Here is a 25,759-nt window from a genome sequence, read left to right as displayed (position 1 = left end):
AGACAATTCTAAAGAGAATTAGAGGATTGTTCTCCAGATGGTTCTAGATGGTTCAAATAGCTTGTAGGATTTTTTTTTTTTACAAATAGTTTAGTTGTAGGTTAAAGGTGATAGGTCAATAGCACTGCTAAAGCAGCAAACAGGGGGGGGGGGGTAGTAGGAGTGTTCATATTAAATCTAAATGTTAAAATGTTAATTATTAATGAAAAATGAGAATAAATGTAAATATTTTATGTATTGCCAGCTTGTAGTATTTTTTATATTTTAATTAGTGTAGTTGTAGGTTCATGACTGTAGGTCATTAACTTTGTCAAAAACTGGGGTGGGGGGGGAACTCAAAACATGAAAGAATGTTTAATGAATGGTGAAAAGAAACAAGCATTAGGAAAATTAGAAATAATTTATAAAATTGCCCACTTGTAGGTATTTGGGGTATTTTCTCTTGACAGAAACAGAAGAGCAACAAACCTGTTTTTACGTGAAGCCAAATTGTCTGGTTGCTGGGAAAACTGACGAAACACAAAACAATAATGCACAACACAAAACAATAACTCACAACACAAAACAATAACTCACAAACAATAATTCACAACACAATAATTCACAACACAAAACAATAATTCACAACACAAAACAATAATTCACAACACAAAAACTTACAACACAATACAATAACTCACAACACAATAATTCACAATACAAAACAATAATTCATAACACAAAACAATAATTCACAAAACAATAACTCACAACACAAAACAATAATTCACAACACAAAACAATAATTCACAAAACAATAATTCACAAAACAATAACTCACAACACAAAACAATAACTCACAACACGAAAACTCACAACACACCTCGGTTATCACGTTTACTTTCAGGATTCGTAAGATCATTCAAAGATTCTCCCGGTAACGGCAGCTTCTCCAGAGGGGTATTTCAGAAATAAGTTTATGCTAGTTACCACGGTAAGTTTGAGGCTAAGGAAGCGGTTAACCTCAACTTTCGGAGGCAACGGATGTATGTTTCAGTGTATGCTTAGTTCCCATAGCAACTCATGCTCTGAACATAACCTGGTCCGGAGCAGGTTTAGTTAAGGTTAGTTTGTTTTCAGAGAGGTGAAGCAGCATGGCGTGTCCATTTGAAGATGATTTAGTGGATGAAGAATACTTTTTCCACCGTGAGAGGGTGATAAGACCACATATGGATGTTGGAAAAATAAACTTTTTTACATTGATCTAACTTAATCATTTGCTTCAGTTAAGATAAATCAATTTTTTAGTTAAGTCAGCTTAAAAATAATGATAGTTATTTTACTTTCATTTAAATTAATTCTTTTAAGTAGGTGTAACTTTGGTACTGCTGTTAGATCGGCAGCGCAAGGAATTGTGGGATACGATTCCCTTTGCCTGTCTGGATGGATTTGGGTTCAAGTGTGGGTTTTTGACCAAATGTGTTTAGTTGTTTAGCTGTTTTACTGTGTTTTACCGAGTTATTTTACCCTGTTATGTTTAATTCTTTCTGCACCATGAGTGAGAGGGAGGAAGAGGATGATGAGGTTATTTAGTACCCCTTGTGATTTAGTATGGTATATGAATTGAAGTTATAGTTAGAGTCATGATAGTTAAATGCATGGTATATTGTAAATTCCCCCTGTATGATTCATTTTAATTTTATAAAAATGAGAAAATCTGTAGCCACTAACTTAGACATACGAGAGTTCAAGAAGTACAATAAATTAATAGGGAAAAACATTCAATTGAATTGGAGTAATATGACAGTTAGGTAAATGTGTAAATTTGAGTTGTATAAACAAAAATTTAGTTGGATAGATACATGGATAAATTAGGTTGAATAAATTTAACTCAATTACTTGTTACCAATTGCATCAATTCATTTAAGTTTTATAAGTTGTATATATATACATCACAATGTAATTGGAAATAAGATCAGAAACTTGTGCGTTTACTTTGTCCGTTATTTTTCTCCAAGCAGAAACTCTTATTTTTTTTGCTGATGATGCAGCCATATTCCTTTTTTGATGGGCGTATAATCTTCATACGCCATCATTAAAATCTCTGACTCCGTCTCAGTTAAGTATAGCGCTCTCTTTTCTCTCCACGCGTTTCCCTGGTGACTCGGGATATCGATGATCCATTGAGAATGTCTTTATGTACTTGCTCTGCACGTGCATTAACCCAGGGTTACCAAGTGGAGCGTAATTACGCTAACTCATATCCGGTCTCTTGGAACCGACATACCCAGAGTAAGCAAGTTCAGGCGGATTTCAGCCAGAGTTCAGGGTTAAAGTCAGGGTAGTTTAAGCATGCTTTCTGGAATACCCCCATGCTCTGTTGGAGATTTGTCTGTGGGACAGCCGCTTCTGCGTGTTTCTGTGTCTATGTGACCCACTTTGAAGTCTCACGGTCCCTCAAAAACCCGAGAGGGGAAAATAAAAACAAAAATAAAGTTAGGGCACCCTTTTTATTATTATTATTGTCGCTATAAAAATAAGAAAATACCAGTTTGGTAAAATCTAAAAGAGCTTCACAGATTCGGACTTCCGGATTAATAACTCTTCTGATAAACATTCAAATGTGACAGCAAGTATCTCAAACATTTTGTATTACAGTTTTTCTCAAATGCTAAAACACGAAAGTCAGTCCCCTAAACCAAATGACCAGTTGTCTAAATACATTTACTAAATCTAGCCATCATTTTCCAATACCATAAACACATTTCACATGAAGACACTTCACAAAACACAATCCTTCATTCTCATAATTCTTAACATATTTTTCTTGCTAAAACACAAGTTGCAAAAGAGCTCTGCTCTTTTGCAAGCTACAAAATGCTTGCCGCAGTCAGCAATATTTGAACACAATGACCACACAACAGGCATCATTCATGACACACAACGACTCAAAATTGAAGACACTTGTTGCTAACGCTGTGACTGTGTTTCCAGTAACAACATCTACGAACACTTTCAATCTGGTTTCTGCCCACTCCATAGTACAGAAACAGCTCCTTTAAAAATCACAAACGACCTCCTCTTAGCTTCAGACTCCGGTTCACTGTCCATTCTCATTCTCCTTGATTTAACTGCTGCTTTTGACACCATTTCCCACAATATTCTTATTCACAGACTTCAAACTATTGGTATTTCTCACACCCCTCTGTCCTGGTTTTCTTCATACTTATCAGACCGTAGTCAATTTATCCACATTAAACCTCATATGTCAAACACCTTCACTCTCTCTGCTGGTATTCCCCAGGGCTCTGTCCTAGGTCCCCTTCTCTTCATCACTTACATCCTCCCTCTTGGTTCTCTCTTCCATAAACACAAGATTAATTTCCATTGCTATGCGGACGACACCCAGCTCTACATTTGACGAAACCCTCCTCATCACTTCCTCCTTCCTCCCTTACCCTCTGTCAGCAAGAAATCCATTCCTGGTTCTTTTCCAATTTTCTCCAACTAAACATTTCCAAAACTGAAGTTCTCCTTGTAGGCACCTCATCTACTATCTCCAAATCCAATAGCTTCTCCATCTCTATCAACGACTTTTCTGTCCTTCCCTCCCCTCAGGTCAAAAGTCTGGGTGTCATCCTCGACAGCTCACTTTCTTTCCAATCTCATATTAATAACATCACCCGTTCTGCTTTCTTTCATCTCCGCAATATATCTCGTCTCCGCCCTTCTCTCACTCCTCATACAACTGCTGTACTTGTTCATAGTCTTGTCACTTCTCGGATCGATTATTGTAATTCCCTCCTGTTTGGTTTGCCCAATTAAACACTCAAAACACTGCAGCTTCTCCAAAATTCTGCAGCCCGCATCATCACCAGGACCCCGTTATCCCACCACATCACACCAATTCTTCAAAATTCACACTGGCTTCCCATAAAACAAAGGATTAGTTTCAAGATTCTCCTCATAACCTTCAAAGCACTCCATAACCTGGCTCCACCCTACATTTCTGATCTTCTTCACATTTCCATTCCCTCCCAATCTCTCCGCTCCACTTCCTCTCTCCAACTCCATGTCCCACCTGCCCGTCTTGCCACCATGGGGGGCAGAGCTTTCAGTCGCTCCGCCCCCTCAGCTATGGAATTCTCTTCCTCCAGATTTACGCAATACCGACACACTGCCACTGTTCAAATCCAAACTCAAGACTCATCTATTCAAACAATCATACACTTAATCCATTCAGTGAACACAACCCCATTTGTCTGTTTGTCTGTCTGTTTTTCTATCCTTTTTTATTTATTAATGTATTTTTTTTAAATGCTTTTTATGTCTTCATGTTTACTCATGTTTTATTCTGATAATTTCTTATTGATGTTTTATTCTGTTTTCTTATTTTAACCTTGTACAGCGACCTTGGGTGACCTGAAAGGCGCTTGAAATACAATTTATTATTATTATTATCATTATTATTATTATTATTATTATTATTATTACTACATGTATAAAAGCAAGTTTAGAATCCACAGTTTGCTGAAGATTCCAAACAAACACCATGGTTGAAGGGAGAGTCAGGGGAAAAGGAATTCCAGTCAAAGGAGGGAGAAGAGCTGGTCGTGGAAGAAGAGGAGCAGGCCAACAAAGAAGAAGAGTTCAATTCAGAGGAGGAAGAGGAAAAGGCCAACAAGGGAGAGGAGGATGTCCGGGAGGGAGAGCAAGACAACCTCGCACCATCATAATAGATGAGACGCGAGCAACAGTCATTGACCAAAGCATTGTCCATGGCATGACAATGGCTAAAGCAGGACTGAGAGTCTGTCTAAACCTGAGTAGGTTCACCGTGGCAACCATTATCAGGGTTTTCAACCTGCAAAAACGAAGGCAAAGAGACCGTAACATCATTGGCTAAAGAGCCATCTACTCTTTGTGCAGCCATGGGTTTGGAGGGGCTTGTCCACTGGCATGCTGTCCTTTGGTCCTCACGACATCCAACCTCTCCTCACCTTCCTAGAGGAGCTAAAAGACATCCTCCTAGACTGCCAACAGCACCATCCTGGGCCATCACATCACCTTTACGTGATCATTTGGGACAATGCAAGCTTCCACAGAACAAACCAAATCAGAGAGGGGTTCACCACTTTTTAAACGTCTGTCTTCCACCCTACTCCCCTTTCCTGAACCCTAGAGGAGTTCTTCTCATCCTGGAGATGGAAGGTTTATGACAGACACCCGAACACTAAATGATGCCGCACAATGATTGTGGTGTGAATAAAGTCAATAAAATAACTTCACACCCTGATCATGTTTTCAAGAGTATAGTTAGCAATAGATTCTGTTTTTGCATTGAGTTGTGTTACAGTAGTGTACACGCAGAATTTCCTATAGATTTATACTCTTCATGTGAAACTCAGGAATCTATATGCCAAATCCTCTGCAGAGATCGAAGAACATCCATTACTGTAAAGTTTCTAAAAATGTACATTGGCAGTTGTGAAACAAAATTCTTCTCACAAATTGAGCATTGTGTTTTCAGTTGTTGTGCTATTGTGTGTAATGATGTGTATAGTGTTTACATTTTTGAAAGCGTCGAGCTGCTCTTTTACTGTGAAAGTTTGAGTTTTGAAGTGAGAAGGAATGGTTGTGTTGATGTAGCTTTAGAAAAGGCTGTTGTGTTCAGACGTTAGGGAACATGGAGTACACGGTTGTGAAATTGTTACTGGGGAGAAGGGAAGTACCCAGGCGCAGAGTAGAGAGGAGGCAGGAGGATGCAGGGAATGGAGGGTTTAATAACACAAAACTACAAAACCAAAACCACTGCTTAAGCAGGCTAGAATACTCGAAACTTGAAAATACAGAACGCTCAAAACCAGGGAACAGCACAATATGGACCAGCACAGGAGGAAGGGAATGACAAGACTTAAATACATGCAGACAAACGAGACACAGGTGGAAACACTCAGGAAGGATGGGGACCAAAGTAAAACTCAAAACTACAACAAACCAGGAAACACTACAAAATAAAACAGGAAGTTATACTCAAAACATCACAGAACAAAAAACAACTGGAACACAAAAGCAGAAAAACCTAAAACCGTGACATAACCCCCCCCTCAAGGAACCGCACCGAGGTTCCACAACTAAGCCCATGAGGAGGGGGTCCAGAGAACAAACTGCCACGGGCAGCAGAGTTCGAAGGGTGGCCGGAAGGGCGTTCAGTCTGGCGAAGCGGGTCCGGGGGACGGCAGGAAGGGCGTTCGGTCCGGCGAGGCGGGTCCGGGGGACGGCCGGAAGGGCGTTCTGTCCAGCGAGGCGGGTCCGGGTGACGGCCGGAAGGGCATTCGGTCCGGCGAGGCGGGTCCGGGGGACGGCCGGTAGGCCGTTCAAACCAGCGAGGTGGGTCCAACCAGCAAACGGCTGGTGGCTCGGGTTCACAGTCTGGAGCAGGCGGCTCGGTCTCAACAGCAGGGGGCTCGGGGTCTGCGGCAGGGGCCTCGGACTCGGGGTCCGCGGCAGGGGGCTCGGGGTCCGCGGCAGGAGCTGGGGGCTCGGGGTCCGCGGCAGGAGCCGGGGGCTCGGGGTTCGCGGCAGGGGGCTCGGGCTCTGGGTCCGCGGCAACAGCTGGGGGCTCAGTGTCCGCGGCAGGAGCTGGGGGCTCGGGCCAGACGTCCGGTGCAGGGGGCTCGGGCCAGACGTGCGGTGCAGGAAGGGGTTGAGGTGTTTCCGGTTCCCTCCGGTCTGCCATCCCCTCGTCCAAGACCCTCCTGGGAGCAGGAACGGGACGGGGTGCGTCCGGCACCCTCCTCGGAGCCGGAACGGGACGGGATGCGTCCGGCACCCTCCTCTGATCCCGAACGGGACGGGATGCGTCCGGCACCCTCCTCGGAGCCGGAACGGGTCGTGGTGGGTCCGGCACCCTCCTCGAAGCCGGAACGGATTGGGGTGCCTCCAGGTCCACCTCTGAAACCAGGACGGGACGTCGAGAAGGGCGGCGGCGATGACGTCGGCGGGGTCCCCCCCTCACTGCCAGATGACTCCTGTCAAAGATGGAGGCAGGGAGCTGGGGGCAGTTCAAGGCCCACTGGGTCTCGACCCCCTCTTTCGCCCCGTAAAAGTCCTCCCAGAGCCTAAAATCCTCGTCCAGAGGGTCCAGGAAGGACTGATGCCGGAGAACGTCTGGCTCCATCCAGGAAATAGGAGAGGACTTACGATGAGGACGGCAGCGGCTGCGATGACGGCCGCCTCTCACGGCCAGACGACTCCCGTCGAAAAAAGAGGAGGGGATCTGGGAACATTCAGGGGGCCACCAGAAACAGGTCCTCTCTGCTGGGTACAGATTAGGCTGGTCCATAATGTTACGGGGGAGAAGGGAAGTACCCAGGCGCAGAGAGGAGAAGAGGCAAGAGGATGCAGGGAATGGAGGGTTTAATAACACAAAACTACAAAACCAAAACCACTGCTTAAGCAGGCTAGAATACTCGAAACTTGAAAATACAGAACGCTCAAAACCAGGGAACAGCACAAGATGGACCAGCACAGGAGGAAGGGAATGACAAGACTTAAATACATGCAGACAAACGAGACACAGGTGGAAACACTCAGGAAGGAGGGGGACCAAAGTAAAACTCAAAACTACAACAAACCAGGAAACACTACAAAATAAAACAGGAAGTTATACTCAAAACATCACAGAACAAAAAACAACTGGAACACAAAAGCAGAAAAACCTAAAACCGTGACATAACCCCCCCCCTCAAGGAACCGCACCGAGGTTCCACAACTAAGCCCATGAGGAGGGGGTCCAGAGAACAAACTGCCACGGGCAGCAGAGTTCGGAGGATGGCCGGAAGGGCGTTCAGTCTGGCGAGGCGGGTCCGGGGGACGGCAGGAAGGGCGTTCGGTCCGGCGAGGCGGGTCCGGGGGACGGCCGGAAGGGCGTTCGGTCCGGCGAGGCGGGTCCGGGGGACGGCTGGAAGGGCGTTCGGTCCGGGGAGGCGGGTCCGGGGGACGGCCGGTAGGCCGTTCAGTCCGGCGAGGTGGGTCCAACCAGCAAACGGCTGGTGGCTCGGGTTCACAGTCTGGAGCTGGCGGCTCGGTCTCAGCAGCAGGGGGTTCGGGGTCTGCGGCAGGGGCGTCGGGCTCGGGGTCCGCGGCAGGGGGCTCGGGGTCCGCGGCAGGAGCTGGGGGCTCGGGGTCCGCGGCAGGAGCTGGGGGCTCGGGGTCCGCGGCAGGGGGCTCGGGCTCTGGGTCGGCGGCAGCAGCTGGGGGTTCAGGGTCCGCGGCAGGAGCTGGGGGCTCCTGCCGCAAAACCAGGGAACAGCACAATATGGACCAGCACAGGAGGAAGGGAATGAGAAGACTTAAATACATGCAGACAAACAAGACACAGGTGGAAACACTCAGGAAGGATGGGGACCAAAGTAAAACTCAAAACTACAACAAACCAGGAAACACTACAAAATAAAACAGGAAGTTATACTCAAAACATCACAGAACAAAAAACAACTGGAACACAAAAGCAGAAAAACCTAAAACCGTGACAGAAATGTGTTTTAGTATTTAAGAAGAACTGTAAAACACATTTCACAACCGTGAAACCGGGCTGAAACCGTGAAAGAAAAAAGATCGTCTTTTTCTGCCTTTTAATGAGAATTGTTCTCATTGAGCAAACCAGCTGCTAAGGGACCGTTAATATTGTTATTGTTTTATGTTGTGAGTTGTTTTTTTTGTGTTATGACGAATTATAGTATGTTATTTTGTGTTGTGTTACAGTAAGATAAAGATAAAGCAATCCAGTAATCCTCCAGTGAACATAGTCACACTGTTTCTTCAATCTTCTATTTTTGTATAACTTATTTGGATCCAATTTTATCTTCAGAGAGAGGGTTTGTATGTATTTATGTGAAGATTATAACAACCAGAACACAGCAGAACTTTACTATGGTCCAGTCTCGGGCAGGTGCTACATATTTGCGTCTCAGACTTTAAAAAGAGCGAATGGTCACAACCATTGACATAAGACAACTGGGACGTCACCCATAGAAAATGTCTTGCATCCCTTTCCAACCAAATGAAACCAATTCAGTCGCCATTTTTTTTGCGATACGGCCATCGGCATCTCGGAACCAGATATTGTCTGAGTCGGTCTGAGTCTCCATGGCATCCTATCTCACCAATCAGGAGTGAGCCGGTTAGAGGACCCCCACCCATTTCACTGAAAACGATAATCTGTCAATCAAATAGTTTGAATGTTCAACACAAGACCACACATTTTTGATGAGACATCTGATTGGGCAACTTATAATTAGAATAACTTGCAATAAAGACAAAATATAATATAATAAGGTGTTACGTCAAAAATGCTTCCTCTGACCAATGATTGAGTAAGAGCTGTTGTGTCTTTGGGATTTTGGCTTCTTGGAACCAGCGGGTACTTCCTGTTTGGAACGCCAGGGGGGAGGGGGTCACTTTGCCCATTTTCTCACATACAGTCAATTGTCACAACATGAAAGTCCAAAGTCACAGTGTTTTTTATACTCATACTCCTTATACCGAGGAAGCCAGCCAACATCTGCCACTTATTAAAACAATGCAAAAAATTAAAATTCTTTAAGGGATAAAGTCACATTTCCTTAAATCACATCTCACTGTCATGGATCCAATCATAGAATCGATCCTTTATCACAAGGCTGCAGTACAAAACTCCAAAATCCACAAAGTAGTTTTTCTAATTTTTACTTTTTAAACTCGATAAAAGACAAAACTAATTTTCCTAGGAACTTTTCATTAAGATGCAATGACTTGTTTTATGTCAGTAAATCTCGATTATCTTGTTGGGTCTATCTCTAATAAAACAAGTTTCATTTTAGTTTACATAATCTTTTGAAGCAGAAGTTTAATTTGTGAAAGTCTTGTTTAAAGAACAGATTTGCTTAATTTAGGGAAACTGGACTCATAACAGTACAAATGCATTTATAAACAGCAGGACAGTTTATTATGGTCTAGCTTTTATGCATAGTTGTGTAAATTTAGCTAAAACAGGACAAAACTCTTTTTTGATCAACTCATGCCTTCTATTTCCAATTACAAGATCAATAGACCTAAATATAAGCATTTATAGCTAAGTTCAAGGTATAATTTTGTCTTAAAAGGGTGGAACACAACTTTTTGTCTACATAGAAGAAAACCCAAATGTACTTCAAAACTATATGTATATACGGTCTGGTTTCAAAAAATCCCTTTTAATGTTTGTCAAAAATTCAACCATTCAGATTTTTTCTGAAACTTTTCTTTTAAAGTTCTTGAGCTCATAAAGCTGCTTAATTCCTTTGCAAACGGTGCTGAGCCAAATCAGTATTCGATACAAAACAAAAACTCTGTGTTTTTGATTCTTATTGAGCGTTAAACTGTAACTTGTGGATAAAAAAACAGTTGGACACTATTCAAACAAATTATTTAGAAATGCATTAAAAAGAATCCAATATAAAAAGGCTAAAATGTAAGAAATGTTCACTTCTTCATAGGACTGGGTTTAAAAAACTGAATGTTCCAATTGAAATAAAAATTGTTAACCAGTTAAATCAACCAATCAGATCCTCTTCAGAGTGCATTTTTACAGCAAAAAATAGCTTTCAGTTTTAATGAACTTATTTGAAGCTATTCCCAGCCCTAATTTAAAAATTATACATAAAATTGTTATTATTTGTTGTTTGACTTTTTTGTGAAAACTATTATTCAACAAAAATTCATCCCCAAAGTAAACTTTAGGTAGACACTTTTTTTCTAAATCTAAATCTAAATATTGGAATAATATAAAACAAAAACACACCAGCAGGCAAACCATCGGATGTTCAGTTATTAAGAGTGTAACAACAGCCATTCAAGTGTAAATTTTGAAACAAAACTATGCAATTTCAAAAATAAGGAATAAAAACAGCAGCAAGGCTCAAAATAAGTAGCACAAACCAAATTAACTTTCTTCCAATAGATCATCTTTTGTCTTCCATAGATCCATGATTGAATTTTCTCTCACAGCAGCAGCGTTTCTCAGAGGATCTCTGTTTTGCGGTTCAAACATGTCGAGGTCAGTAACACATTTAACCAGCATTAGTCTGACAAAAACAAAGGTCCCATTAATCGCTAAAATTGCTGAGTAACTAGAAGTTCATGATGTAGAATTTGGAAAGGAATTATTCTAAGCGTAACTTGTTCATTTCGCCTCAAAAGGTCAAAACTTTCAACACAGTTACATTCAAGAGGAGACCATTTCAAATATTGATCTTTCAATACATTCAACACTGGTTCAACCACCAACGTCTGATGAGTCTTTTCCAATGAAGCCGCCCATCTTATTGAAGGAAGTTTCATTTAATGACATTTGCTCCATTGTGCCTTTCATCTCCCCCTAATCTCTGTCTGAGCTCGCTGTCTTATTATTGCGAATAAAATGTCACTGAAATGTCACACTGATACGGTGAAATAAAGGAGTAAAAAAAGAGAAAACATAATCCTCTGTGCGTCATGTTCACAGTAGTTTGTCGCACGTGTACCGGTAAGAGGGAGAAATTATTATTTTTTCACAAAAGTACAGAAAACTCACCATTGCATTCTTCGTTGCTGACCCTTTGTCCTTCTCTGCCAATGGGAACCTTGTGTTGTGCTCTGTCAGAAAGTCCTTTTTTGCTTGCTTCAAGTTCTTTAGATCCTTGAGAGGCTTTAGTAGAGGTTTATGGTGTGAGAAGCAAAATCCTGCTACGGCTTAAATATCAAGGCTGGAGATAGATCCGCCGTTAGTGTGGAACCAATGAGTTCCTACCCAGTGATATTCCAAAGTGGCCTCCTCCAACGACTGCTGCTTTAGTTTTAGACAGTTTTATGCAAGTCTTGATCAGATGGAGAGCAACACCTGTTTGCAGCAGGGAAAGTCCAACTCTAAGTCAGAAAGAATGCTATAGCTTATAGATTGCCGTCGCTTGTCTGGATAAACGCTGGTAAAACGGAGGTGCAGAAAACTGAGGAGCTGCTTTCCTCCTTCCTGGAGACGCACCAGCCTCTGCTTAAGGCCATTGCGGATTAGTATTATTTATGAAGCACGCAAGTGAGAGCCGGCAGGTGGTTTGAGGTCCAAGGTTAGTGCTGGTCATCACTAAGAAGGGCTTGAAATGTAATGCTGGTTGCCACGGAAACAAGAGTGAAAGGTTGAGTGTGCTTTTGTTATGAATGCAAGATGTATTTGGGTGTTTGACTGAAGAGGTAGACATGAGGAGGAAATCCCTGAGGCAAAGACAGAAAAAACAAAAGCAGATAAGAAGCAAACTTCTTCCTGTTCTGTTTCTCTGGAAAGTGGTCAGCCAAAGTAAGGATTACACAAAGACTGATGGGAGATCTGCAGGATTCAAGCACAAATACGCCTTTCGTTTTTGGATTTCTTGCAGTAATCTGCAAGGGTCTGGGTGGATAACAGAGGATTCTTAGCTTTGTCTTTAATGGGTCGATTGCATCAAGCTCTCCACCTGTGGACAAAAGGACAAAGAAAAGATTACTAAGATAACTACAGGAAGAATGGTATCCAAGGGTCTTGTTTAAGTTGTTTAGGGACACCTTGTTCTGTCACAGAACAGGGAATAAAAAAGACCAGGTGTGGGCCCCCTGCGAATAAGAAACACACCTGGTTTGACTTGTTGAAAGCCAAGGTCCTATTGGCTGAAACTACAAAGGAGTTCTTTTTAAATTAAGGTATATAGCATGTGTTTTATCAAACACAGTACATGTATTTCTTTATTGTATTTTGGTCGGGTTAAAGACTGTTTTGTTCGGTCTGACACATTCTGATATGTAGGTGCTAATAATTTTGAACTCATTTAAGCACAGATCAGATTGCAGGGGAAAAAAACAAAGATCTACTGGCTGGATGTTCAGTTTCATAATGGGAGAGAGAAGCCTAAATGTCTTTTTCTTTGAGTGTGATCCAGGAAGACCACTTATAATGTTTTTTCCTGTTTTTCTCTCTGTAATTGGGCATATTAAACATTAGCTCATGAACTGGCAGTAAAAGGACCTCAAGGAAAAGAAAAGCTTTCAGACGTGGTGATTTTTCTCTCCTCTTTGTCAGATTTTTTGGCCTTGGATCACAGCTATCCTCATTTCATGAAGCTAAAACTCTAGTTTATGTCAACAGCCCTTGTTTTTCTGTTGTCCTCTGACATTAGGCAACAAATCGCCGTGTTGGTACAAGAATAAACAGATCTGGTTACAAACTAAATGAAGGAATGAACTGCCAATGCAGGTGGGGAAAGCTGTTCATTCTCTTCCTTTTGAAACTCGTCTATAAAGCATAATGTTGGTTCAAAATAACCTAAAAATTACATTATTTTCTGCACTAGAAGGCGCACTTGAAAGCCTTAATAATTTTCAAAAACGATAGTGCGCCTTATGAACTATATGGATTAATTCTGGTTGTCCTTAATGATGTCAAAGGGAGTTTGACAGGAACACTGCGTTTTGTCAAAATGTCAGTTTGTTTTCCAACGTTGGGTGTTATTGAGAATACCCTAACGTGGCTAACGTCTGGCGATGTTGGACTGTGTTGGACTAACTAGAAACAATCCTTTTCAGGAACAAATCCTACACTTTGCCATCCTTATTGGGATAGTTTGGTTATTCAAACTGTCTCTTTTGTTTTTCCTACAAACATTAAGGGAGCATAAAAGTTGTTGGATGTAGTTCCATAGACTAGAACTGTTTATTTTTGTCTTTTGTGATACAGAAACGAGTTACAGCCAAAGTTTTCCTTGATGTGAAGCTGCAGTGGCAGCCAGGGATCGTCAATAAAGTACACGAAAACACCCCAGACAAACAATAGCATTTCCTCAGTGACTCACCATAAATAATTTAAAAAATATCACAAAAACTCATTATTGCTAAAAAAAACTCCACAGAAATCCTTAATACCATTCCTGTTTCTCTGAGAGTGAACCGGCATGTTTGAGTAATGCAAGTTGTAGACGCGTCCTTATCGCCTTGCTTTAGGACTGCAACTGTTGTAGTTCGAAAGACATTCTAGCAAAATTTCACAGGCAAATTCTAGCAAAAAACAGAAAAAATAATAGCGGAATTCAGAAAGAAGGGCTACCAAAATTTGGGAAAAATGATAAAGAGATATTCATATAAAAATATTAAAGCAAAATACAGGACAAAATCTAGCAAAAAACAAAAAGAATGACAGCAAAATTCAGAAATTCAGAAAGAAAATTATAGCAAAAATCAGAATAAAGATTATAGCAAGCATCGGAAAAAGTAATGACAAAGTTGACCACACCCACAACGTGAGCGTCCAGCAGGTCACCCACTGACTTTGCTGCTTTGTGCCTGATATTTTTGGCGTCGGGAACAATTTTTATCCTAGTCATTATTTATTAATTTCCCAATGTTTTGCTCTGTAATGTTCGGGGTAAAAGTAAGTAGAAAGAACAAAACAGACTGGCGATATCGTGACAAGAACATAAACAAACATCATGTCTATGACACAGACACATTGTGGCTTTTCAATTTTTACTCGCAGCTCATCTTTCATGAGCAGATGAAGCTAGTGCCCAGCCTGTTTGAAGACCACCCTTTCTTTTTATTGAGTGCAATATGCCTCCAAAATAACGCCATCATTATCTGTTTTAAAACATTCTCTGACCGCCTGTCACATGCAGCATTTAGCAGCCATCGCTGTTTCTTCCCTTTCATGAGGCTCACCAGCCCCGATTCTCCTGTCCTGCTTATGTCGAGAAACTCCGGGGCAAAGTCTGCATTTTGCACGTTTCAGGTCAGGGTCTTTCATTAGCCACATTTGGTAGTTCTTGAAAAGCCACTTGTTAAAGTCCCCCTCCAATGAAAATCATGTTTTCTGACATACATGTGACATTTTTTTTATGAAAGAGAACAACTGTAATGAAAAAAATGATTTAATGTTTGCATGGATGAGCTGTTGTGATGTCACAACGGTCCAGGAGCAAAAAGCCATTTCCAAAAAGCATTTTCTGTCCAGATGAACCCACAGCATCCCAGGCCTGACGCTTCTGTGTCCTTCTGGATTTTGTCCATCTGAAGGCAGCGTTAGCGTTTTCATCTGCCTTTGTTGGAGTTTTTGTCAGCATCTATGACAGCAGGCTCAGAAATGGGAAGAGTCCTTCTGCTCTGGGGGACACCTTTACACCACAAAGCTGACACACCATCCCCACCACGCAGTCTTTGTGTGTCAGCTGCACCTGCTTGGCCTTTGCTCTTTTCACACCATCTTCCTGTTCCCTCCAAACGCACCAAATGTCTCAAATGTCTCTATCTGATCCATCCAAACATTTTCTAAACCTGCTTAATCCCTTACAGGGTCAGAAGATTGCTGGAGCCTATCCCAGCTACTGTTAGGGAAGGGCAGAGTACATCCTGGACAGGTCACGCAGATGCATACAACCACACACGCTCTCATTTACACCATTCTATAACAGAGTTTAAACTTCCCGGGCTCACATCGCTTGTGGATTCCGCTCCGGGCAAGGAACACCCGTAGCGTGACCCTTTCACTATCATGTTACGGTCAGCTCCAGATTCAAGCTTGAATGTAACTGTTCTCCATCTGCTGTTTATCAACCGAACCAGCGTCACGTCCGCCATGCGACACTGCGTCCAGCGTCTTCGTGTAATCTGTTGCTTTGGCACACACAGACCGACTGTTTGCTATTTCAACTGCAAAGCTTTTCCAGATACCGCCACATAATCCACCCCCCATTTGTCTTGCTCTGACATCTGTTGCCGTTTTTAGGAATAATGTGGCTGCTGCTGTGCCAACTTCCAATGCTCCACTCCGCTTCACGTTGATACGGTGTGGTGCCCTACCAAACCCCACAACGCCGATAGGCCTACGACATCACAAATCTGTCTTTTGTTTATAGCCTAAAGAACTACAATCGTGGACACTTTCCCCCTGAAACACATTTATCTTTTCCATTCGACTGCCTCGTTGACCCAGCAGCACCAACATGGCCTCTTTTCTATACCATTCGGTGAAAAACATTTAAGAAAATGAGATGGAGTTGTTGCATACAGGAAGATGTTCACTGAATGTTTTGCCCCTGATGCTGGCAGAGGCGGTTCTGGCTTGTTTAAAGCCCCTTTCCAGCCCCGCCCTCAATAACTCAAAGCCTGCATACATACGAGAACAAAATATATTATTTCTTTATCTTTATTAATCGTATAAGTAAAATATACTTGCATATATTGATATGTATATTTTTAAACTCACAATGACGATTTAGTGGGTAAGTTAGTTCACACTTAACACGCATCAGTTTGTGTTTAGTGGCTGGCTTCTGGTAAAAATTACCACATTTTTCAGGGTTTTTTCTTTGACATGAACTGAATACAATCCTGACACGGGGGGGGGGGGTTGTTTTTTCCCCGCTTGTGCACAGCATTGCGCCCCGGGCTACCGCCCACATTGCCCATAGGAAAAAACGCCAACGAATGCTGGGTTCTGAGGTTATTAAAATTCAGCTCAAACTATGCAGGGTGCAGTGTGCTGAGCAAAACTATGGAATGGAAACATTTTGGAAGCAGCTGAAGCTTTGGTGAGAGTTCTCTGTCCAAGATATTGACAACTATTCGGTTCCTAAAGTCCCAGCGTTCTCAGTGATCTTTTAATTAGGATTATTCTGTTGTTAGGCAAAATCCAAACACCTGTGTCATTTTCTAGGAGCAGCAGGAGTTTGTTAGAAACTTGCGGGCAGGGCTGTTGATGTGGAATTAGCTGACACACAGTTCCCACGTTCCTACTGTTAACATGCTCCTCCGCTAGCTTACAGCCCCTCAAAACCCCAGGTGGATGCATCACAATGGAGTGGAGCAGGGAGCTTATGGCCCCTCTGATTGTAGATTTTACGCAACCGCTATGATCTTCACCGGTCTGATATGTTTGCTCAAAATTTTGCACGTAATTTCGAACACAAATCTTGGACATTCTTTATTACAGTTTATATTTGCACACTGTATATGTTGTACATACTGATTTATTTAATATTATATTTTGTTATTTTGTTACTCTGGACAATTGGACAATGACAATAAAAGAAAATCTAAACTGATCTAATCTTTATTAAACGCATTTTTCGTCTTCTCCTGAATCACAACGTTTTGAATAAAGAAATACTCAGAAATGCAATTTTAAGCTTTTCTTTATGTACTGTACGTCCTACATCATGAGAAAAATTCTACAAGAACATGTCAAAAACACAAAAAAACACAATTTTATCTGACTGTCATAAAGTTTTTCTGTTGGTTTTGTGCTCCAAAGTCTCTGACAGTCATTAGTTAAAACAGGCACTTTTTCACCATCGATAAATGTCGGAAGAAATTAGGCAATGCAACTTTGCAAACACTCAATCATTTCACTTTTGCACCATTTCCCTGCTTTTTAGCAAAGCCAGGTTTTATTTGCTACCTTTCCAAAGCAACTGAGCGAACCCGTCTGCTCCTTCCTAAAACATAAGACCTTCTCAGCGGAAACTTCTCCCTTTACCTTTGACATCCACCACTCCTGTGACACCTTGTTCTACGTTTGTGTTGCCTTAAAAGGCGATTATATAGTTGTTGGGGGAGATAAGGTAATTGATATCACTGGTGTGAAAAACGGTGCCAACCAGCTCACCATCACCTGGCTGCCCTGCATTTCCACACTAGTATGCAAAATCCTGCAAAGCTGCAAATCCTTCTCCACCCACAAAAGGTACACAAACTAAAGTATCCGCATCACAGTCAGTACGAAAACTATTAAAGCACAAAAAGAACTTTTAAATTGTGTCAAACATATTTACTCCTCCTATTTCATGCTTTTCACCTCTGTGTAACTCAAATCTTTTAAAAGTAGTTCAGGGTAGTTTCCCTAGTGCAGGGGTCACTGACCTTTTATCATCACCTTTTATATCAGAACAAAAGCAATTAATAAGGTTTTTAGTGCAAACAGCGCTGATGCTTATACTGAGTCAATGCAAAACTTCACTTCCAGCGAATCACATCCCTGAATGTTTAAGGACAGATTATCACTTATATTATATCATATATATTATCACCACAATACTGAAAATTCCTGCTGTACCGCATCAGATTTAATAACACATGTTTCTTTTACATTCAATTTAAATTACTGATCAACTAAAATTACCAATAAAATCAAAACAGTCTGAATTTAAGGTTTATAAACTGTCACTACAGGCTAGTGTGATGCTCATCAGACTCTTCATGAGTCCTCGCTCTCAGCGGGATTTGTGGAGCCAAAGGACGATGAGATCTTAGCAGCTCAGACGGAGAAAACCTCACGAGACCCCAAAAGTCCCCGTGGTTGACCCTTCCTCACAATTCCGTGTTATTTTGAGCTTCATTCATTTCCGTCTCCACACTGTTGGGCAAAGACCACCTTCTGAAAAGTTGACAGCCACAACCTCTGAGTCACACAGCATGAATGGGTGCCTCATAAAACAGCTCTTTCATTTCAAGCACCTCATGAAAACATCTGCCAAATTCAGCTCTTTCATCCTCCAGAGGGACACTGAATCAGAATCAAAGTCTCCATCTTTAGGAGAAGCAGGATTTTTCCATTTCTCAGCTAGGAAAAAGTTCAAAAGCACAGAGAGCACTGATCACATGATCACATTACTTAGGGGACAATACGATTCTCACCTTTGGTTGTTATATGTTTGTCTTTTCACTGGATGTATGAAAATAAAATGATTATGTGTTAAATCAGCTTCATTCATGCCTTTATTTAGAACAGGAGATCAGAATCAACTAAACATAAAAACACAAAGATTTTCAAAGAAAGAAATAGTATTTATCGCCTTAAACAATGTCACGCTAAAGTTTTTCTGTCAACTTCCTGGCTAACTTCAGCAGTGAACAAAACATAAACATCACTGCTGTTTTGGGTCATTTAACAATGAAACCAAAAAATGTTCTTCACAGTTTTTCAATTCTCAAAGTTTAAAGTTCCAGTAGATGTTTTACAAAATAGAGTCCTTTAAAGTCGCACTCCAATCATCTTTGGGGCAATTAGAAACATTCCCAGATTTTATCTAAATAACTTCTATCTTGCAATATTAGCCGGTCTCAAATGGACGTCAGTCTGTTATAAACGCTGGGTCTAACGTGTTTGTTACATTAGATGCCAGTCACTAAAGTAACACAAAAAAGACAGCGACAGAGTTGCTGTATTAACCTTGTGAGCTAGTGTAGCGATGGCCAAGAAACGCTCATTCGATTTAGAGTTTACATTTTGTGAGGAATCTGCACAACATTTTGCGGATGATGATTGCAAATGGATGATACTGAGAAGACGGCCACAGAAAAAGGAGCAACAAGCAAACAATTGCCAGGTGGAGATGCAAAGAATTAGATGAACTGGCTTGAACGTGGATTACTGAGCAGACGGAAAGGTGCCTCCAGGTGTCTCCAGGAAATAGATTCGCATGAAAGCAAAGAGGATTTCTCATGCAGAGATTGATGATGCTTTAAAGCGAAAAGAAATGAACGTAATACAATGTTCTCATCATTTCAATAAATCCTGAAATGTCCAGCTGGTGTTTTTGTCTGCATTTTTTGATTGAATTTCACCACAAAATGAACCCATTAGCCATCAGCATTCTGTCTGTGATAGAATCATCACCGGTTGATTTGGGCCTACTTTTAGAAGATATATGGTATACACTTTTCAGCCAAAATCAGTTTAAACTCTCCCCAACTTAACATGAGTGGTGGAACAAAAATGGCATCAATATTGTAGCCGTCCATCCGTACAGTTTAGATCCAGATTCCAGCTCAGACCAGGAAAACAAAGACGTTCATGGATCTATTTGTCTGCAGATAGATGATCAGAATGGAGCAGACCAAGGAATATGTGGCCCAGAGTATTTTTCTACGTCATAAATGTGAAATACTCAGAAATGTAATTTTGAGCTTAACTTTCTTTATAAATGTCCTCCATCATAAAAAAAAGGCCACAAGTACATGTTAAAAACACACAAAAAAACGGAGTGGGTCTTTAATCCACCGTGAAAACAGGGTTTTCATCAGACATGTTTCATGAAGTGACTTTTTCATCTTTAGTGGAAATACCAAACAAGCTTTCACACCTTAGATGAACGTTTTACCAACACATTTCCCTACAGATCCTCTACCATGCTGCCAGACAGTCACATGACCACCAGATTTTGATGACAAGATTTACAAAATATTCTTAACATTATCTTAAAATAGTTTTCAAATTGTTGACCATTTGTTAACAACATAATAAGTTTCCAGAACTTATTTCACTAAAGTCTCTTTTTTTTCATCTATGAAAGACACTTTATTTGCAGATTTCTTTACTTCCAGTGACAGTAGTGCCTACAGTTTGCTTAGTTCATATACTGAAAATGCAACATTATTCAGCTTTTTTAAAAACATTTATGCATGTGCAAAGAAAAATATACATATATATAATGTAATAATTATATTTATGCAAAAACATAGCAAAAAAACTCTTATACATTTTCATCTCACTAAATTGAAAAAAAAAAACGTGGACACCTTTGGACTAAAAGAATAGAAAGTAGAGAGGCAGTATCTGAAAATTAGCATTTAAATTCCACTGTTGGGTCACAGAACAGACACAAAAAGAGGATGGTAAGATAATAAAAGTGAACAAAAGACAAAGAAGAGAAATGCTTGAGGAGCAAATATCGCTACAATATAATACAACTGTAGCGTGTTGCCACTGAAACCCCGGCGGAAAGGTCATCGACACAAAGCCTCCATGTTCTCAACTCCACATGACGGTCCTTTGACTTATACAATATCTGATCTAACCTTCAACTGCGGCGAGATGCATCAGACATAGAATCCAGCGTAAACTTTCAGCCAAATGATCAGTTGGGGATCCAGAAAAGCAACTGACTGACAGATCATTTTCATTCAAATTACTTCAATGATAGGATTATAAATGTGTATAACTTTTAGATCATATAAAGCTTTATCTTTTTCCGATTTCAGAAAAAGAATATATAACATACACATGCCAGACAGATGTTAAATGTAAGCTGTAAAAAAGTAAATGTAAGTAAAAAGGTAACAAAAACATTTAAAAAACTTAATGACTTGATCTCTCAACATAAAAGACAAATATTACTAAGTGAAAAATCAGTAAAAATATGATTTAGAATATGAATAAACATTTGTCAATAGAAAAAGAGAAGCACCAAAGCAAAAGTAGTAGAAGTACTGCTTGGCTTAGTGGAATATCCTGATTATCAGTAGTGAAACAAATCCGTTGTACTGTTGTCCTGCGTAATCTCTTAACCTCTGTCTGTTTTCCTCAGTGAGCCAAATACATCTTATGGGCTTTAGTCTGTGGACTACAAAATGTCCAGTGAAACCCAACAAAACCTGAAGATCCTGTGAGGTGACTTTTTCCCTAAAGACAAGCGGGTGCCCACTATACAGCAAAGAAACAGACATTTCTTGGCCAAATAACAAAAATATCTCATAGTATGACAAAGCTTTTGTACACACTCCAACAGCAAACATTTAGGAGTCATTTCATCACAGTCGGTTCATAAATTAATACGTTTTTTAATACCTGTGTCCCTGGATTTTACTGAATGAAATCCAGGGACACAGTGCTGCATCAGGATATATGAGCTCTGCATCGCCCAATTAAAATCAACCATTGAGATGGACAGATAGCAGCCAACAAGTGTTAGACTCAGGAGGTCAACAGTGGACACCCAAATCTGTCAGGCAGCAAAGGACTGAAGCTTGAGTTTATTAACGCCTGTACGCTCTGCCTTAGTCACAACTGGCCTTACGGGTGGACACGGGCTGTCTGCGGAAGAAAAATGGGCAAGCCTGTACAAGGAATGCAGATCCCCAGGAAATTGTACCTCTTGGTGTGCCGTAGAGAGAAAATGTTCATGCATATTTGTTCTACGGGTGTGCTGCGAGCAACTGGTCGTAGTGAACACTTAACACAACACTTAGGAAAAGGTAAGGATAAAGTAGGTGAAACACAGGCGCAGCATTTTTTCAGTGTAGTGGTGTTCAAATGATAAGGTAGCGCCCTCTGCGGGTCCCTAGTGACGGAGGAAATTAGATCATCAGAATGTAGTCAGTAGGGGCCAGCACTGCACCTCAATGATTACAAGAGTGGGGCGCAAGGGAACCGTACGACAGCATCACCTCTATGTCATGAGCGCCTATGACTTACATTAGCCTTATAAATACTTCACGATACACTTACCACACGCACAACAACGGTACATTCATGTTTATAACCTCCCTTGAGGTGTAAGCCCCAAGGGAAATGCTGGACACACCTGCGCTCTCTTTAAAATGTGGCTGCACTTCTCTACGACCGTCCACGGACCCAGGCAAGCCAAACACGCACAGTACCTGCAATGGGTCAACCCCCGTATGGGTGCATGTGACTAAAGCATGACATTAAGCCTTTCTTCGTCCTCTTTCGGCTTTTCCCATCAGGGGTCGCCACAGCGAAACAACCTCTCTTTCGAAGAAGAGTCGCATGGTTAACTTGGCAATGTTTTACGCCGGATGCCCTTCCTGACGCAACCCTCTCAATTTCATCCGGGCTTGGGACCGGCACAGAAGCAGAGAAGGGATTCGAACCCGGATTCGAACCCTGGTTTCACGGACGGAAGGCGCCACAAACCAGCACGAGCTAAACTGGCTCCCATGACATTAAGCCTTTGACTCTCTAATATAAATGGACGGATCGCGTGTGAGTCTGCATTTCTATCGCAACCACTCTCTCCACTCAGGAGTTAGCAGGTTAGAAGACCACATCCCTTCCACTGAAAGCAGGATCGTGAGAATCTGTCAATCAAACGCAAGGCCACCTACTTTTAATGAGGCATCTGATTGGTCAGTTTATAACTTGAACAACTTGCGCTACAGCAAAAATATCTTGAACAAAAGAGGATTGCTAAAGAACATGTTAAATTAAATGTATCAGATCAAAAATGGTCTTCTGAATGACTGAGTAACAGCTGTTTATTTCTCAATAGAAGTCTATGGGATTTTGGCTTTTTGGAACCAACGGGTACTTTCTATTTGGGACGCAAGGGGGGAGGGGTTGTTGAGTCCAGTTCTCATTTACTGTCAATGCACTAAGCTCATTCTTATGCAACCGTTTTACATTTTTCAAAAAGGATTAATGATTTAGTGACAAGAATGTGCCAACATTTCCTAAACTTAACTTCAGTTGCAGATATAACATAAGAGTCCATGCACAACTGCACGACTCACGAGCACCTCCGGCAACGGGAAAAACTGCTGCCTTTGCACAGCCGTGTTGATGTAACACACGCAGACACACGGGGAAGGGCTTTTTATCCTCTAACCCGCCGGCGCGTCCACCTTTTTCCCCCTGGTTTAAACCAGGATGCTGACTTTGAAGTAAACTGGAGGGGGTGGGACCTTAAAAGACGTCACTTGTGGTTTCTACCACAGATTTAGTGTTTACACACAAACAAGGCCTCTCTTCTCCTTTACTCCTACCTTCATTCCAGTAACATTTATATTCTTTAACAAACACTAAATTATTCAATAGCTTTTACAAGAATCATTTTTCCCGGCTGCAGCAGTGCCGCTCAAATTCTGTTTGTTCAAGCCGTCTTCATCGGTTCCTTTGCTTTTGTTCCCTGCAGAACTCTCAGGTTCTACTGCACACAAACGTGTCTGGAAGCAGACATGGCCACATGACCAAACTGCTTTGTTTTAGTTTGAAATACACACATGCAAACACAACCACCTCTCACCTACTGGCCACTCACCTACTGGCCTAGTTTCAGCTACTATGATTTATTGGATGGCAGAAAGGAAAAATCACGTATTATTTTATACTAAATGATCCTGAAGGCAACACCGTTGACCTTTTGACTAAAGTACAATAACACATGAAGAAAAAGCCTGCTGAGGTATAAAACATTTACATTCTAAGAATGTGTCTCTATGAGTTAGCAGATTCTTATCATTAGGCAAGGAACTATTCGCCACAAGTTTTTTTTCAAAGATAATAACATTTGTGAGACAAAAAAACAAAACTGGAAATTTCTGGTAAATGAATCTGACTAGAACACCTGAATACAAATGTTTAAACATGTCGAAACATTGAAGTTGGACTGCAAGAAATGTGTTTGTGCACATCACATGTGTGCTGAAACACGGCCAAAAATGCAAACCCGAAACAGAAAATAACGTAGCTGTTGGGGGGGGGGGGACAACAGAGGACAGAAAACTCATTTACATGAACCCGCTCTGCTGTCCAAACACAGAGTACTCTGAGATGAACGGCTCTTGACCGTCCGCTCATGCTCAGCCTGAAACGTTTTACCAACCGACCCACTTCAGTGTTCCCCAGTTTAGTTTAGTTATCGAATTCTATGACTTTATGTTCTTTGTGATTCATGTTTATTACACAGCTACCAGTTTGAAGCCCATTGAGACGACTATTGTTGTAATATTGGCTGTATAAAGAAAACTGAGTTGAATTGAAGCGCTCCACTTGACCCAAACTAATGGAGGAGATCAGTGTTGGCAGAAAGTCTTCCACATCCAGTATTGGAACCAATGTGAAGCTCCTGAACTTTCTGATCACAAATCAATCATTGTGATTCCATAGTCCAGTGGTCTGAAACCTGAAGCTCTGGAGCCACACATGGCTCTTAACCCTTGTGCTATCCTAGGCACTTTAACATTGGGAGTTGGGTCATCTAGACCCACTAGACAGTGCTCTGAACCTTTTTTCTTCAATGATTTGTGATCTTCACTGGTGTCCATGGATTACATGAAATCTTTCCACCTTTATCCACCTTTGTCATGGTAGGGAGAACACGTCAATGTAAGGGGGGGGGGGTCATCTAAGATAGCACAGGGGTTAAAGCCCTCCATTGTGGCTCTCTGGTAGAAGAACCGTACGTATCACTCCATGAGGCTCCTGACTATGGTAGCTATAATGCTCCAAGAATTCATCAATCTTTTGCAGTTTACCAACGTTGAACACTTTTTAAGCTCCATGTTCCCCAAAAAAATCAATCTACGGTCGGTAGGCACAATCAGAGAAGGTCTTCAATTTTAAGGTGGATTGTAAATCAGATTGTCTGTTTTTGAACAGATTTGAGGATTTTGAAGATCCAATCTGATAGAATTGCGTTTTTAACATTTTTTAGCATTTTTCTGATAATGGGGGGCACACAGATAAAGAAATTTAGGGTTATAATTAGGTTTCTGAGTATTTATTTATTCAAATCATTGGGAATCAGGAGCAGCCAAAAAATGCCCCTTCAAAAAAGCTTATAGTTGTTCCATATAAACGACAATCGGCGGGTCACAGTCTCCCTGCTCTGCTCCATTCTGATGCATCCACTGTCAGACAAACAGATCCATGAATGTCCTTTTTTTCCCTCGTCTGAGCTGGATCAAAACCGTACGGCTGGATAGCTCTGATGTTGATTGCTAGGTTGGGGTTTTGAGGGGCTGTAAGCTGAGAGAGAGTGTAAACAAAGGGATGATGGGAAGTGTTGGCAGGCTTACTCCATGCCAACGGTCCCACCCCCAATTCAGAGGTGAATTTCTGATGAACTCCTGCATAAACTGTGTCGTAGAAAACGACAGTTTTGGCTAAAAACAGCAGAGTCAGAATTAAAAGACCACCTTCAGAGGATCAGAGATGGACAAAAAAAATCAGCGCATCACTTAATAC

General features: G+C 41.4%; 1 protein-coding gene across 8 annotated transcripts in view; it reads right to left on the bottom strand.

The window, feature by feature from the left end:
- LOC101167294 (thyroid hormone receptor alpha) overlaps positions 1–25,759 on the bottom strand; it is a 166,322-nt gene that overhangs the window by 138,230 nt on the left and 2,333 nt on the right. For 7 of the 8 annotated variants that reach the window (XR_013657635.1, XM_078951110.1, XM_078951109.1 and 4 more), the window contains exon 2: positions 11,573–12,485. The exons of the other annotated variant lie outside the window; for it this stretch is intronic. Coding sequence is in view for 1 of the 7 variants with exons in the window: in XM_078951107.1 (XP_078807233.1) it covers positions 11,573–11,575 (3 nt within the window). In the remaining 6 variants the exon portion in view is untranslated. The remainder of the gene's footprint in view (positions 1–11,572; positions 12,486–25,759) is intronic. 8 annotated transcript variants of the gene reach the window in all.

This window comes from Oryzias latipes, chromosome 8 (genome assembly GCF_053564925.1).
Source record: "Oryzias latipes strain Hd-rR chromosome 8, Olatipes_Hd-rR_3.1".
Lineage (NCBI taxonomy): Eukaryota > Metazoa > Chordata > Actinopteri > Beloniformes > Adrianichthyidae > Oryzias > Oryzias latipes.
Note: the sequence above shows the minus strand (reverse complement) of the source record. Positions and strands in the feature narration are given on the sequence as shown.